The 15877-nt window shown below is 51.9% G+C and overlaps 1 protein-coding gene across 3 annotated transcripts in view; it reads left to right on the top strand.

Moving 5' to 3' along the window:
* The first annotated feature begins 2012 nt into the window (after window positions 1–2012).
* Window positions 2013–15877, top strand: part of Axin2 (axin 2) — a 39557-nt gene continuing 25692 nt past the window's right edge. The window contains exons 1-2 of one of the 3 annotated variants that reach the window (XM_042665482.1): window positions 2013–2072; window positions 4177–5132. In XM_042665482.1, coding sequence (XP_042521416.1) covers window positions 4318–5132 — 815 coding nt within the window. In that variant the 5' untranslated portion in view covers window positions 2013–2072; window positions 4177–4317. Of the gene's footprint in view, window positions 2073–2850; window positions 2928–3223; window positions 3294–4176; window positions 5133–15877 lie in introns of those variants that run through there. The other 2 variants (XM_042665480.1, XM_042665481.1) reach the window with 2 other exon arrangements.

Genomic DNA, 15877 nt, shown 5'->3' with positions numbered 1-15877 from the left:
CCTGCCTGCTTTAAAGTTCTGAAGGCCTAATGGTAGGTGTTCTCCTCATTTATTAAGGACTTGCCATTCAAGTAAGTTCAACAAGAAGGAAAAAGTGAAGTTGAAGAGAAAAACCTCTGCCTAGCAAGGGAGGGAGAGAGGTTAAGGAGTTTAAAACTTGGATCTCTTTGGTTCCTGTTTTTATTTTGTTTTAATTAAAAGAAGGGAAACAGATCATTGGGTAGCAATAGATGGATAACATTCTGGGTTTGTGGAATGGTTTCTTATTTTAAGGGAGAAGAAAAGGTTGTGCCTTACTGAACATTTTGGGTGGAAGGTGGGGAGGAATTCAAAGGTGACAACGGGGTGAAATTGTATACATTAAAACCGCGTGTGCAGGAGAAAATGGCCTTCCGTGACTGGTTAATACGTAGCATATGGGGGGAATGGCGGCTTTCGGGATGTGCAGTCCTTGCTACCATGGAGATGGTCCATGGGTGCCCAAGGAGGGCGCCCAGCCAAGCCAGGTGAGGGAAGTTGGGGTGCAACCTTCAAGGAATTGAGGCTGGCCACTTCGTGCGGTGGTAGGGAGCGCCTGCAGCACGCAGGGCGGCGGGGGGAGGGGGATTCAGCCCTCCCCCCTCCACTTCACACCCCCACACACGCAACCCATCCACCAACTCTGGTCCCGTGTTTACCCAGGCTCGGCTCACGCGAGCGCGCACGCGTGCCTCCCGCGCCCAGGCTGGCGGACGGCTCGGTGCCACTTGGGTCAGCCGATCCTAGGGCTTCCTTTTGAAAGTCCTCCAGGAACCAAATGCCTAGGCGAACTAGAATAAAGGTAGAAAAGTGTTTGAGGGTGGAAGAGGAAAAAAAAAATCTGCTTGCTTGCAGTTCTCGGGATGGCCAGAATGCTGCAAGAAACTGTTGCATTCCTGAGCTGGAGAGGGTGAGAACGGGGGGGGGGGGGGCGGAGCCGAGAGGCCGGGGAACTTCAAAGATGAAGTCAGAACTCCCCGACGCGGATCGCCCCGGGCCCGCGGGGGAGTGGGGACGGGGTGGGGGGGGGGCGGCGGAGGGCCGAGGAAAGGGTTAACGCCGCCGGAGCGGAGCGTGCGGCCGGGGCGGGCCGGGGCGGGCCGGGCTCGGGCACTGTCCCTTTAAGGCGGGCGGCGCGGGCCGGCCGAGCGCCGCGGTGATTGGCGCGGCGGGATCACTGGCTCCCCGAGCCCGGCCCGGGGGAGTCGGCTGGAGCCGGCTGCGCTTTGATAAGGTCCTGGCAACTCAGTAACAGCCCGAGAGCCGGGAAATAAAAATAACCCCTCCTCGCGATGGACGTCGGGGCCGTCCCGCGGCCGAGGCGCCCGCCTCCCCCGCCGAGAGCCCGGCTGTAAAAGGTGAGGGTGGAGGCCGGGCTCCCCTCCCAACTCCGGGGGGGGGGGGAGTCGCTTCAAAGGAAGACCCCCCTCCCGCGCACGGGCCCGGGCCGGGGGGCGCGCGGGGCTGCGACGCGGGGCTCGGGAGGAGGCGCCGGCCGGCCCCGTCCCGACGCGCCCGCAGCGGAGTGCGGACCGGGCCCGGCCCGCGGAGGGGCGGCGGGGCGGGGGGGGGGGGGCCGGGGCGCGGCGGGCGCTACCTCCCTTTCAGGACCGTGCGCTCGGCTCGCGCTTTGAAGTGCACAGTTAAATCCGCAGCGCAGTTTTTGTTGGAAGCGCCCGGAGGACATTTGGTGCGCCCGGGGACGGCTGGAAACCGGACCCGGTGGAAAGCCGGCCGGGCGGGGGCCGAGGGGCCGGGGGGCGGCCGCGGTGGGGGCGGAGGCCCGCTCGGATCTTTTGCATAAAAGGGGCGGCGGGGCACGCGCTCCCCTCCCCGGCCCCCGGAGCTCGCTTTAAATCCCGGGATCCTTGTTCCCCCCCCCCCACACACACACCCGCACCCCGTGGCGGACTCCCCATGTTCCCCGACGCCCGGGCCGGCCCGGGGGGCCTGGGGGCTGCCGCTGCGAGCCCAGCCGGGGGCCGGGGCCCTGCCCGGGGCCCTGCCCGGGGTGTCCGCGAGGTCTCGGCGCGGAGCGCGCGCGCGGATCGCTGGTGAGTGCCGGGGCCGCGGCGGCCGGCGGCCCGCGTGCTTTGATGTCCCGGGCGGCCCTTTGAAGTTGGCAGGCCGGCTATTTTCGGGGCGCGCTGGGGGCCGGCGCGGAGGGGAGCTGCGGGCCCGGCGCCCAGCGCTCCGGGGGGCTTGGCCGGGCAGCCCCGCGCGCCCAGCTTGGGGACCCCCCTCCAGTCCCCGGCGGGCGCGGAGGCCGGTGTGGCGGGGGGCGGGGGGGGGGGGAAGAGGCCGGGCCCGGAGACTTCTCCAAGTGGCGACGGGGGGCGGAGAGGGGGGCCGATCCCCTCGGGGGCCACGTCGCCGCCGCGGTGGCTGTGGGCCGGGGGTGTGAGCGGCGGAGTGCCTGCGGAAGGTGGGATGAAAGGGCGCCCCCCCCCCCCCCGCTCGCCCGCCCGCCCCTCCGCCCCCTTCCCCGCGTCTCCCCCGCCCCGCGCTCCCCTCCCACCGCTCTCCCTCCTCCCCTTCCCCCGCCCAGCCGCGGGTCTCGGCTCAGGGGCCCCGAGCGCGGCGGAGGCTCAGTCTGCCTGCGGGACCGGCCGGAGCCCGGGGTGCCCGCGTCCCCCGCGGCCTTTTTTTTTTTCCTTTGCGGAGAGTCGGAGTCTCCGCGCGTCGCCATTTCTAGACCCGGCGGCCGCTTTCCGAGCCTCCTCGGCGGCGCCGGCACCGCTCCCCGGCCGGGCTCCGGGGTGCTGCTCGTGCGTTCCGGGCTCCGGCCCGGTGGGGCTCCGAGTCCGCTCTCCGGGGCTCTGGAGGCGTTCGGTTGGATTTGGGCCGGGGAGCCGGGGCCCGAGGGGCTCAGAGATGAGAGCCCGGCCTTGGCGGCCTTCGTCTTCCAGGTAACGGGGCCGCCCCACCTCCCCTCCGCCCGGATGCGCGGTGCCACCCTCGGCCCCGTCCCTGCTCGGGCCGCGGTGCTCAGCCCGGTGGCGCGAGGTCCGGGCAGGGGCGCCCAGCACCCCACCTCCGGCCCCGGGAGCCCGGCTCTCCGCCTGGCACTGCCCGCGCCCCCTCCCCGGCGGGTCTCGGCCCCCCTTCAGTTTGATCCCTCCGGTGTCGGGGAAAGAGGGGGGCTTGTTCATTGCCTAGATAAGACTTTTTCTCTTTGCAAACAGACAAGCTGGGGAGCAGTGGAGTTTGGGGTTCTCGGCATCAGTAGCGGGAGACTGCTTTGGACCGGTGTTGCCCTGTTCGGGCCCCGGGAGGTGGGTTGGGAGAACGGGGTGGGGGTGGGGTCGCGGGGTCCCCGGGCTCCTCTGCTGTCTTGCAAAGTTTCAAGATCAAAGTCTTCTTTCTGAGTGACTGGGTTTCTGGTTTTGGGGTGCTACGGTAGAGGTGTATCCTGAGCTGGATTCTTGGTGGGGGGGGAGTATGAGCAACATTAACATGTGGGACGGGGTGTGTGTGTGTGGGGGTGCACCTTGAATCTGGGGGTCCGGGGCAGCCCGTTCTGCCTACTGCTGACCAGACTGCTTTGAGGGGGGGGAGGAACTAATAGATTTTTCAGAAGTGGGTTGGGGGAGCGCAGAGGGAGGGGCGCGTGGGGCGGGGGGAGGAATGGGAACCAGATGCGGGAGAAGGGCACGTTTATTACTGGAGTTATCTGTGCTGAGCCGAGTGGGGGAAATTTACCAAAATTGGTTTCACCTGCACGCGGCGGGCGGCTGGCTGGGGCGCAGGTCTTTGGAGTTGATGCCATCCGTCGAGGGAGGGGTGTGTGTGGGGGGGTGCACGCCCAGCCGGATTTTGGAAGGTCGAGTCTTAGACTTCCCAGGGCCCTCCGGCCACCATCCCCGCCTTTGCTTCCAGCTCCTCCCCCCCCCCCAACTCCTTTTCCCCCTTCCCTCCACCCCTTAAAAAGTGAGTGAGGAGCTCAGATTTCACCTTTGAAAAAGCTGTGTCGGATACTTGAGATGAGCACCTCTCGGATAGCTGAGTTGCTTGATTTGAATTTGAGGAGTTGAAAAGCCTCTTTACTTTCTTGCTTTGATGTTGGGTAGATCTGGTTTTGATTAGATCAATACTTTTTTTCTCTCTCTCTCCCTCTCTCCCTCCCTCCTCCTCTCCCCTCCTTCCTTTTCTTTCCAGAGAGGAGGCTCAGATGAGCCCCTGCTGACTTGAGAGAGTGAGAGAGAGAGAGAGAGAGTGAGAGACCAAGCCCATTGCTGCAAGGAACTGGAAGAAGAAGGAAAAAACCCCCAGCTCACTGAGCAGTGCTCGCTCCTCACCATGAGCAGCGCTGTGTTGGTGACTCGCCTCCCGGATGCCAGCAGCAGCTTCCATGAAGATGCCCCTCGGCCCCCTGTTCCAGGAGAAGAAGGGGAGACCCCAGCGTGCCAGCCAGGCGTGGGCAAGGGCCAGGCCACCAAACCCATGCCTGTCTCCTCCAACGCCAGGAGGAATGAAGATGGTTTAGGGGAACCTGAGGGGCGGGCATCCCCCGATTCTCCTCTGACCAGGTGGACCAAGTCCTTACACTCCTTGTTGGGTGACCAGGACGGTGCTTACCTCTTCCGGACTTTCCTGGAGAGGGAGAAATGTGTGGATACCCTGGACTTCTGGTTCGCCTGCAATGGATTCAGGCAGATGAACCTGAAGGATACCAAAACTTTGCGAGTAGCCAAAGCCATCTACAAGAGGTACATCGAGAACAACAGCATTGTCTCCAAGCAGCTGAAACCTGCCACCAAGACCTACATAAGAGATAACATCAAGAAGCAGCAGATCGACTCCATCATGTTTGACCAGGCGCAGACTGAGATCCAGGCGGTGATGGAGGAAAATGCCTACCAGATGTTTTTGACTTCTGATATATACCTCGAGTACGTGAGGAGTGGGGGAGAAAACACAGCTTACATGAGTAGCGCGGGACTGGGAAGCCTGAAGGTCCTGTGTGGCTACCTTCCCACCTTGAATGAAGAAGAGGAATGGACTTGTGCCGACTTCAAGTGCAAACTTTCACCTACAGTGGTGGGCTTATCCAGCAAAACTCTGAGGGCCACAGCAAGCATGAGGTCTACGGAAACCATTGAAAATGGATACAGGTAAGACTTTTGGCTGGGGCTAGTGGGGGTGGGTGGGGGTGGGGCTTAGAGGATGAGTTGGGCTTTACAGATGTTTCGAATTAAGTTGGATGGATGGATGGATGTGCTGTGGAGGCTGACAAAGGTCTGTTGAGAGCTAGAACCGCTGGCCAGGAACTCTTTGATCTTGCTTCTTGTTTTTCTAAAGGGGGCGGGGGAGGGTGTGGAGAGGGGAGGGTGATGCACACAGCTGAATACCTACTCTCTTCCAGTGCTGACTTCAAACAGTGGCAAGCTGTATTCATTAATGTGGGTTACTTATTATCCTGGGCTAGTAGTGTCTCTGAAGGGGGGGGGGAGGTGGGCAGGAAGAGACACCCAGAGAGAATGAATGAGGGGAAATGTGTGTATGTGGGGGAGAGAGTCAGCCAAAGCTGCTTCTGAGTCACCAGACCCACTAAGCACCAGTTTGGAAAGGGGTCATTTCACCACTCATCAGCAAAGTGGAATTAATGTGGTTGGGGTGGCAGCTGGGTTGTGGTAGAGTCACAGGAAATAATGTGTGCACCCATGGAGGGCTAAGTGGGAGCTTTTGAACTTTTATGTCAAGATAAGAGCCAGCAATTGGCTTAACAACCTCACTTGTTCTCTTTGTCAAATTAGATATTTACTCGGCAAGAAAGGCTTCTGACTTGGGGGAAGGCCCTGTGACTTTCCTCAAATGAAGGACCCTTAACTTGGCTTTGTGAATCTGCTGTGTTGTGAGTCTAGGTTTTAAATACTTGTAAGCCAAGGTCAGACCTCAGTTGATGGTTTTGTTGCTTAGTTTTCTTGGAGAAGAAACAGTCTCTGGGCCCTGGAGTACATTCTCTCTTTGAGGATTCAGAGGCCTTTACCAAATGGCCTTAAAATGGTCTTAAGATTCTTGGCCCTTGCAGGCAACTTCAGACCTCCTGTTAGAAGGAGTTTTTTTTTTTTTTTTTTTTCCTGTTTCTTCACCTCTCCCTTGTTTGAAATATCAGATAGGAAAATGTGCTGGTTAATTCTAGGTTGTTGCTTATGGCATGCAGGGGAAGAGTTGCTGCCGTGTACTTGATTGCTATCTGCATGGCTTATTTGTCCTTTGTAGATTTATTTCTCTGTGGGGGACTCAGGATGTATTTGACAGTCATCTCTGGAAATCTCCGTTGCGTAGGGTGTGGCCTCCTATGTCTAGCTGCTGGAGGAGGGAAAGGTTCTTGATAGCTGAGATAGATAGATAGATTTTTAGTCTAACAGAATAAGAGCTTGACTACTGGTGAGAAGAGGAAGGACTTGTTCTTTAGCCACTAGGGGGTGCTCATCCAACCTCAGAAACCAGTGTACCAATGCTCAGACATCTGGTCTACACCTAAATGGAACTGGCCAGACTTTTGCAAGGAAGCATAAGATCACATGAGGGAGTTGTTTCCGCATCCTTATGCAAATCAGGCTCATGGAGTCGGGCTATTTTGGAGGAAGTTTTCTGGGGCTATCTCTGGGCACCTGCCCCATCTGTCTCGTTCTGCTGGGAGGACATGTGGGTAAACCTGTGGGTGCTGGGTGCTGGCCTCTTTGCCCTGCAGCTTGGCAGCTGTGGCTGACATTCTTTAAGGCCAATGGTAAGGCTGCTGCTTGCAGGGGCCTTCTGACAGTGGGGCTTCTGTGTCTCCAGTGTGGGTCCAGAGCATCACCTTTGTAAATAGCTGTGTGTGGTTTGGGGTGTCAACAGTAAGAAAGTGCTGCTCAGGCGAGATACTCCTTTGACTCCTTTCCTGGTGGGTGGGCGGTGGAGACCTAGCCCTGGTTTGCCTTCCGGAGGCTTCCTCTGGCATATTGCCACCGTTACGCAGGGATGAGATCCTGGAGCCAGGGTTGTCCTCTTTGATCAGAATCTGTGGGCATCATTGATAGATGGAGGACTAAATCTTGCGTTTCCTCCTGCTGTGGGGTTGGACCAAAACATTTTATCTGGACTCTTATGTATCCTCGTATTGTCAAAGAGAATTGGAGACCAACCCAGATGGTGTGATTTCATGTTACTAGGCAAGATGTGGGAGAGTCTGTATAACGTGTTGGAAGGTTATTTGAAGGCCTGGGTTCCAGACCTGCTCTCCTTACTTCCTACCTGGCTTGAGGCCTCCCGTAATTCTGTGTATCCATCTGTAAGATGGGTGGACACCATCCTACCTTGTTTATGTCACTGGCTTGTTCTGAGGATCAGAATAATACATATGAAAGCCTTTTGTAAGGGAAATGTTTTGAAGAGCTGTCAAGTGTTATAATTAGTGTAATTAATGATAATAATTGGGTATGTAGAAAGGGTAACCAGGTTGGGTTAGCATGTCACTTTTAAATAATGACTCTTGGCGGGGTTTTAGCCCGTGTTTCATTGGAAGGTTTGGGAGACTGGCCCCTCCTCCCACACTTCAGCTATTTTTACTTCCTGAACGTACACGAGTCTATCTTTATAGCAGTCAGTTCTTGGAACTGTTGGGTTTCAGTCCATCCCTCTGGCCTTGGGCAGAGCACCTAGCACTTGGGATAGTTGTTAGAAAAAAAATGAATGAATCAGAAAACAGCCTGTGGGGAAGGAGGGTCTGTCTTCTTCTGCTCTTGAGAAATCCTGTTGGCGCTCAAAATGCCCAAGGCCCTGGCTGGCCCTCCCAGACCTCTGTTTACCCCTGGCCGCTCCAAAGGAGCCTCATTTTTGAACTGACTTGTTTGTGTCCTTACTGATGGGGTGTCAGGTTGAGCAGAAATAGTTGGGGCGGGAAGAGCAGGACTATCCTTGGAGGGAAGGGCTCGTGGTGGGCCAGTGGCTGAGTGGAATGCCTGGGGTGTTGGCGGCTCTCTATAAATAACCCCAGGCGGAAGGGACCTGCTGGGGTGAGCACGTGGAGAAACCCCTGCACACAAACACCTACACAGGGTCCAGGTGTGCCGAGAGGGGCTGTGGGCTCAGGCGCTCAGCCCAGCACTTATTTTAGGAAGAGGAGAGTGTGGTGCCCACAGAGAAGCTCCCCTGTGCCCTTCCCTTTCCGCCCAGGCTCTTGGCAGGCCTCATCTGCCTGCCATTGGGTGCTCTGCTCTGGCCTCCGTAGAAATCCCTTCTTGGGCCAGTAGGTGGCCCTCTGCGGGCTGCACAGCAGCTTCCAGTGAACTCGCTGATGGAGTTGCTTTGTCTTTCTATTTTTTTTTTACGCAAAGCCATTGGAATTGAGCTTCAATTATCAAAGAAAGTGATGCCATAGGAAAGATATGTGGGAAGCAGCAGCCATGAGCAGGGAGGGGACACACGCTGCTCCAGGCAGCTGGCCCAGATGCACTTGTCAGACTGCCTGGTTCTACGAGGCCCTGACCCCTCCGTACACACCCCCTGGCTCCCGCCCCTGACAGCACTCATGGAAGAGAGGGTGTCACCATTTGGGCAGTGACCTTGGGAGGAAATTGTCTTGTGGCTCTTAGTTCTGAGCACAGCCCTTAGAAGCACATCCCTTTCTGCATAGTCCTTCTGAGGGAGAGGCCTCCTTTTGCTTTGGGGTCTGGAGAAGGAGCTAGGTCCCAGGAGCCTCCGCAACCTGCTGGCCGAAGGCCCCTCTCTTGCCTGCTCAAGTGTCAGGGTTGGCCTGTCAATGTCTGTCCCCAGGCAGTGTGTGGACAGACCACAGGCCTCTGGGCCCTGCAGGAATGCAAAGATTCTTGCAGCAACTGGACTCACAACAGCCCTGGGGGGGCGGGAAATCATCAAAGCATCTGGGTACAATTACCGCAGCATGCTCGAGTTTCTTTCCTTTCCTTTCCCTTCCTTTAAGTAATCACAAGAAAACAGTTCTAATCCGTTTTCTTAAAATTATGTGGTACTTTGGAGAGAGTTCTGGGTACTTAAAGTTTCTGTCTTAAGTTTTCTGTTCTCTTCCCCACAGCCTACCTCCTTCCCCTGCCTGTCTTGTTATGATTGTAGGAAAACCCAAGTCCTTTACTGCAGTCAACCCAGTTAAGAGCTGGATATTCCATTTTTAATGACTGGTCTCACAGTAGCCTTCTATTTTGGAAGTGGAGGGAGGAGTTTATTTTGGGATGCAGGTATGAAAGGAGTTCAAGTCTGTGTGTTCACGCATGGGGGTCTGAGTTAGATGTCTCTTTCTGTTGGTGAGGAAGGAATTTCTATTGAGTCATTTTCTCCCTGTGGAACTGAAGCCTAAGTTTGAAGTTTGTTGATGTGTTAATACCACCAAGATAGCAGGGCTGAGGGCATGAGAAGAGTGTTTGAATGCTATTTAAGGCTGCTTTGGCCTTTTTGATCTTGCACTATGTCTCTTTTAAAACTTTTCAGCAACCCATTTGATGGATCTGGGCCTTTGAAGAAGGCTCAAGCAGGTTTTGAGCTCCTCCCACATGCCACCTACTACTTTTTGTATTGGAGATACATGTGCGCAGACATGGTTAGGCCCCATGGAGCTCTGTCTAGGACCCAGGACCGACATTCAGCAGCATAAGTTATGATCACTACTCAGAACAGGGGCTCCTCAGATTTTGTGTGTGCATGTGTGTGTCTGTGTGTCTCTGTCTGTATGGGTGTAGGTATTGAAAGACCCCCGAAGACTTGGGGTGTCCTTCAATCAGAAGAGACCCTTCCCCAAGGAACAACGAGACCACTTGTGCGGATGCAATCAGCAAGAGGTTTATTCGGGCATGCCTCAGCTCCCAGGTGCACTCAACCACGAGATCCACAAGGTTCGGGTCAAGTGTCTGAGAACCGGTTACACGGGTACCCGGGGCGACAAAGTCTGTCGGAAGACTTGCGCGCCAAGTGCCTGAAAGCACCCTATTTTTATGGGCAGCAGAAGCGAGGTTACAGAAGCGAGATGCTTGGTTACAGGGTAATGATTGGTTATTTTTAAATTATGTTCAGGGTGGGGATTGGTCAGGTTAAGCTAGCCAGATGGGGTAGGTGGGGTTGGGGGAAGGCTGACGTGTCGGTACTTGCCCGGACAAAGTCTGTGCGGGTCGTTATGCACCGAAACTGTTCGTTCCCTAATTTTGACAAGTGATTTACTACATCCTGCCCTACCCCGCTATTAGGGTTAAGTTTTACAGGAAGGGACGGGTGGGTCGGCTATTCTCTAGGAATGTCTGGCTTTAAGGCATGTATCACAGTCACGCTGAGGTCTGCAGGCGGTGATTCAGTGTTTAATAGCTTGCCTGTGTCCTGCTTGCTTTCTTAGGTATGCAGGAGAAGGGGTAGCAGTTTTTCTTAAAGGGCTCAATAGGGGGCTTCGGGTTAAGTGTCTGGGGTCTTTCATTCCCCCATTTTCTTATTGCCTGAATGAAATCCTTCATTCAACTGGAGATTCCTCCGTTAATTTAAGTTGATGATATTGTTGGATTAATACTAGGGCCTGTACGACCGATAGGCAGTCCTTTACAAACTGTATTAGGCGATTTATGATGCAGGGGCCCAAAGTAAGAATTAGCATTAATAGTATTAGTGGTCCCATTAGGGAGGATAACAGGGTAGCGAACCATGGGGACTTGTCCATGATCCTTTGTACCAGCTGTACTTGTAAGCTCCAATTTTAAGACATACTCATACCATTTGCTACATACTTAAACTTTCTGAGGTTTGTCTTTTTTAAAGACAATTTTTACTTTTTAAATCCTTTCTTATCCAAAGTGGATATCAATTTTTTTCCCCAATTCCTTTCCCAAGGCTTTTTTACTACCTTCTTTACAATCCCTTTTCCAAGGCTTTCTTTACCACCCTCTTTCTTTACAATCCCTGAGCATCTTTGTAGCTGTAGTTTAAAACTGCACAATTTTCCTTTTGCTTGCGGAACCTTTATCTTAGAACAGCCTTAAGGCACCACTGTGATGTAGAAGCTTGCTAGATTTTAAGGCTAAGAGTATTACCTCCATTGATAACACACTCAGGTTATTACCATACCAGAGCCAAACTAGGCTGTGACCATAGAGTGGATTTTCAGTCACTATGCACTGAATGGCCTAAGGCAAGCTAGCCAGTGATATCCTTGTCCCCAATATCCACTGTGGGAAGAGAGGGTTTTTGGATATCACCCAAAAGAATGTCCGACAAGATCGTAGATTTAGCAGCAGTCAACCAGGAAGCAGACTGAGGTGATGGAATCTTTAGGCAGGAGTTTCTCCAGGTGGCTGTCAGGCAGTCGTTGAACTTTAACCATTAGGGTATGCAGCAGCAGCAGCAGCAGGATCTCTCAGTGGCTCCAAGGGACTGTCACACCTCATGCTGGGCTGTAAATTCCTACACAGACTGGTTAAGGATACATTGCATAGGCTTGGCAGGCTTTGATCCTGCTGGTTTTTAAGATCTTTAAACAATAGCCCAGGACAATTTACCAAAATCACAACATTTTTACTAACCAGATATTTTTGTAAATAGACACAGAAGGCTCAGAAGGCTTAGTCTTGTAACCATCTCTGACAGATGCAGTCTCCACACCTTGCATATCAACAACTGTTAGCCCTATTTTTTATGCCTTTAAAAGAATTATTTTATCTATTTTGCCTCATTTTTCCAAAACTGACTCTGGACCCTTGATCTTAAAATGGGGGTAGAAGGGCGAAGATCCATCTTCTGTAACTTTTTCAAGCTGACTTCAGGGGCGTTGATCTTACCTAGCCAGGAACCTATAACCTTAGCCTATTTTACAAAGAGGCCATCAGGGTTAGATGTCATTAAGAACAATATTTAACATTTGACAACTGCACAGACCTTTTCTCCGGCTACAGCAGTGTAGCTTGTTTAGCACTCTGGTTTGCAAAAGCATCTTCCTAGATGGCTTAGGAATGTGATCTCAACAATGCCTAAGATGCCTAAGTTACCTTTGCAGGCCTTTAGACAGATATCAATAGAAACACTCTCTCAGGTTTACAAACATTTTCCTGAGCAGATGAACTTCATGTAACTAGTGTCAGCTCAATTAGAGCTGCCAATCAGAGCTTTTTGGCACATAAAGGGGTTGAGATTTAAACTATCCCCCACATTTTATAACATTAGCTTTTTACTATCATAGAGGATTGGCAAGTTCCTGTCTCTTACAAGGTAGTCATGAACATTAGGCATGCTTCCAAACTATCTTCCTATGACCTCCCGGCTCTGACCAGTTTTGAAAGGCCACGCACAAATGACACTAGGATCTGACATTTCTGCCATCCAAGCAGTGGCTTACTGCCTCTGGATGCTTCTCCATTGCTTTTGTCCCAGGAGTGTCTTCTCCACATTGGGATAAATGCCTCATTGGCATTTCCCTTTAGCTGGTTGCTGGACTCGAACTCAGGGCCTGAGCACTGTCCCTCAGCTCTACAGCTCAAGGCTAGCACTCTGCCACTTTGAGTCCCAGACTCAGGGCTTGAATGCTGTCCCCTAACTCTTCAGTCCAGGGCTAGTACTCTGCCACTATGAGTCTTGAGCTTGGCGCTTGAGTACTGTCCCCTGACTCTTCAGTCCAGGGCTAGTACTCTGCTGGCTGAAGAGCGGTGACAGTCTCACAGGGACCTTTGTCTGCCCGGGCTGGCTTCGAACCAGTTTGCAGATCAATGCGTCTTATGAAAGGCCACTTTACTCCAATTAAAAGCAACAAGGTGGTCAACATAGAAGTAGCTTTTAAGCATGCTCTTACCTGAAACTTATTAAGAGTCAAAGTTACATCTGACAAACTTGTAAGAATACTCTGTGCTTTGCTCTGGGCTTGCTGGAAACTTAAAAAAACCCATAAGAGCAAACTAGAATAGCAATTCTTTTGATAATCTTAATTTTTCCTTTGTGTACATTGAGGCCAATGTCAAGAACAATTTTACATTTAAACTTTATATCCAAAAATTCATTTTTTAATTAATTTTTTTTAAAAGCCTCTTATTAATCACCTTTAATATTTTATACTTTAGTTTTTATTTGCGTTTTGAAAAGATCCCTTGAAATCTTGAGGCCAAGTGTCACTCATTGCCTCTTGGTTGCTTGTTTTAAAGCAGACACACATTAAGATTTTTAAACTCAAATGACAATTTTTCCTTAATGCCAAAAATTACAGTCACCATCATTATACCACGAGGCTAGACTTAACACCTTTATAACTTTTAAAAACATCCTAATTGTAGAACATAATTGAAAGTAAGCCACATTATACAAATAACCTTTTGGCCCTCTTTTTAAGGCCTTTCTAATTTTAATGTTAACACATCCAAGGGGAAGTTTTAGCAATACTAATCAGGTCATCACATCACTTATTTTAACCATCATGTTTTCAGTGTCTGACTGCAGAGAAAAGAGAGAACAAAGATGGGCCGTTCGGCCCCTTCTATGGAATGGGCACACCCAATCTGACTCTTTAGGGTTAGATGAACTGCGTTTGTGCCAGCTTACCCTCTTTCACCCTGCGTGGACTCTTCCCAGGGCCTGTCCCACCATGCATGGCCAGCTGAACTGTACTTCTGCTTGTTCACCCCTTACCCCTAAAGATAGGTCTTCTGTTGGCTTCTAAGTTTTTCCCCGTCTCTTCTCTTGGTTCTCGAATGAAATACAGTTTTAGACAGACAGAACAGGTAACATCTTTGACAGTGTTAAACTAACCTTTACATTTAAATTTTTAATATTTATCTCCAAATTTTAGCCAAGGGAATTAGATCTCAAACTGCCAATGCATTTTTGTTAAGCCAGATAATTTGATTACAGTATAAACAGTCATGCATTTTAAAACATTAGTCTTTTAAAATACCAGATTTTCTAATTTGCAAGTTAAAGAATCTTTACAAAGCCATTTAAAACAATGTGAAGATTTTTAAAATCTTTGGTAATGTCCAAACCTCATAACCTTTTGAATTTTAACTTTAAACTCACCCAATTGTTACAGCATGCTGACAATTCTTATCTTTGAACATGTTCACAGACACACACAAAGCACTCACACAGATCTTAAAGCGCGCAAAAATCAAAATCAGTCGTACGTACACCTTTTAAAGTTCTTAAACAAAAATTTAAGACAGTATTTCTTTTTAACTAGGTACCTTTGTTGGGCTTTATTTTCCCAGAGCTTGCTTATCTAGCAAGGCGATTCACTAATTAGTCTTTTGAATCCCTTCTGTAGGAGGAGGGCTGGGGGAGGGGGGTCACCTAAAACTAAACTGTCCAGATTTTTACATTGTCAGGACTAGTTGAAAAAGTCCAAACCAGACACACAGCCTTTTACACCCTCCCTGCTAGCAGCCTGCACAAGGAGAAAATGCAGCCTAAGGCTTGAAGGGAACCAAACTAGCCCAGTAACCTTCCATGCCTCACAGGGAGGGTGGGCGTAGCGGGTCTGTGACCCAGCCCAGCTGGAACTTTTATTCCCCCAGAGATGTTTAAATAAATAACAAAAACACAGATAAACACAAAAACCAAGGATCCACATTTAAAACTGGTACCAATTCTAAAACAGAACTAGACAAGAACTGAAGGCTGAGTTGGGGACTAATGAGCCCCAGTTTATCCCTACTGGAACTCTGTGCTGTTCTCACTCAGCAAGCTGAATCCAGAGTCTGCTGATTGAGCCTGCCACACTCACCCAGAACTTCCCTACCCCAGAAAACATAAAACACACACACTAAAGTTAACAATACAACCAAGTGGCCACAGAGACAAAATGAAGTCTCAGTGAATGGGGCGACTTCTCACCACCATTCACTTACCAGGGGACTCAAACCCCCTATTTACCTCCGGAGGATTTTTTTTTTTTCTTTTTTTTTCTTTTTTTTTTCCTGCAGACATTGACCCAGGGGCCTTCCAAGGCGGAGGAGAATTCCCAGTCATCTGGGGCAAGGGAAAAAAAATCCCTAGCGGCCGTCCCCTCAGACTGGCAGGTTCTCCCCCACGCTCAGACCCCCTGAGCCAAGGCCCAAGGCTGAGATCTAACTGGGGCCACTCACAGGTGGTCAGTGGCAATTTCATAATTGACAAACAAGCAAGTTCCTAAAACCTGACAATCTAGGCTCGGGCTGTCCTTCCAGTGCTGTAAAGTAAGGCTAAGGGGGGTCGCGACAGTTTGCCCCATGCTAAAAATTTTAACAAACACAGAAACAGTACAGACAACAACACAGACAACACTTAGCTTCGCGGCGCGCTTTTGCTAACAAACTGAAAGCAAAACCTGATGGAGACTTTATTGAGAGTCCGGATCTCTCGCCTCCCTGATGAACCACGCGTCCAAAAGGACCGGGTTCCAGATGGGCCACTTTTTCAGGCCCTCGGATGAGCCACTGTTTCAGGCTCCGGATGAGCCACTGTTTCAGGCTCCGGATGAGCCACTGTTTCAGGCTCCGGATGAGCCACTGTTTCAGGCTCCGGATGAGCCACTGTTTCAGGCTCCGGATGAGCCACTGTTTCAGGCTCCGGATGAGCCACTGTTTCAGGCTCCGGATGAGCCACTGTTTCAGGCTCCGGACACCCCCAAGACGTCTCCTGGGGGTTGCGGTCGGGAGTACGAGCTCGTCAGCTCCTCCACGGGCCCGCCAGATACGGACGAGTACGGCCGAACTCACCAGATTCGCAAGCGCACACACAGATTGACTTAAACAGTACACAGACAATACCTGGACAACACATAGACGCTGGCCAGCTTACCTCCCGAAAATGGGTCGGTGGTCCCTGGGTGGGGGTCTCTATCCCGGACGAGCCCCCAGATGAAAGACCCCCGAAGACTTGGGGTGTCCTTCAATCAGAAGAGACCCTTCCC

The sequence above is a fragment of the Dipodomys spectabilis genome, unplaced genomic scaffold (assembly GCF_019054845.1).
Source record: "Dipodomys spectabilis isolate Male_0828 unplaced genomic scaffold, ASM1905484v1 ptg000329l, whole genome shotgun sequence".
Classification (NCBI taxonomy): Eukaryota; Metazoa; Chordata; class Mammalia; order Rodentia; family Heteromyidae; genus Dipodomys; species Dipodomys spectabilis.
Note: the sequence above shows the minus strand (reverse complement) of the source record. Positions and strands in the feature narration are given on the sequence as shown.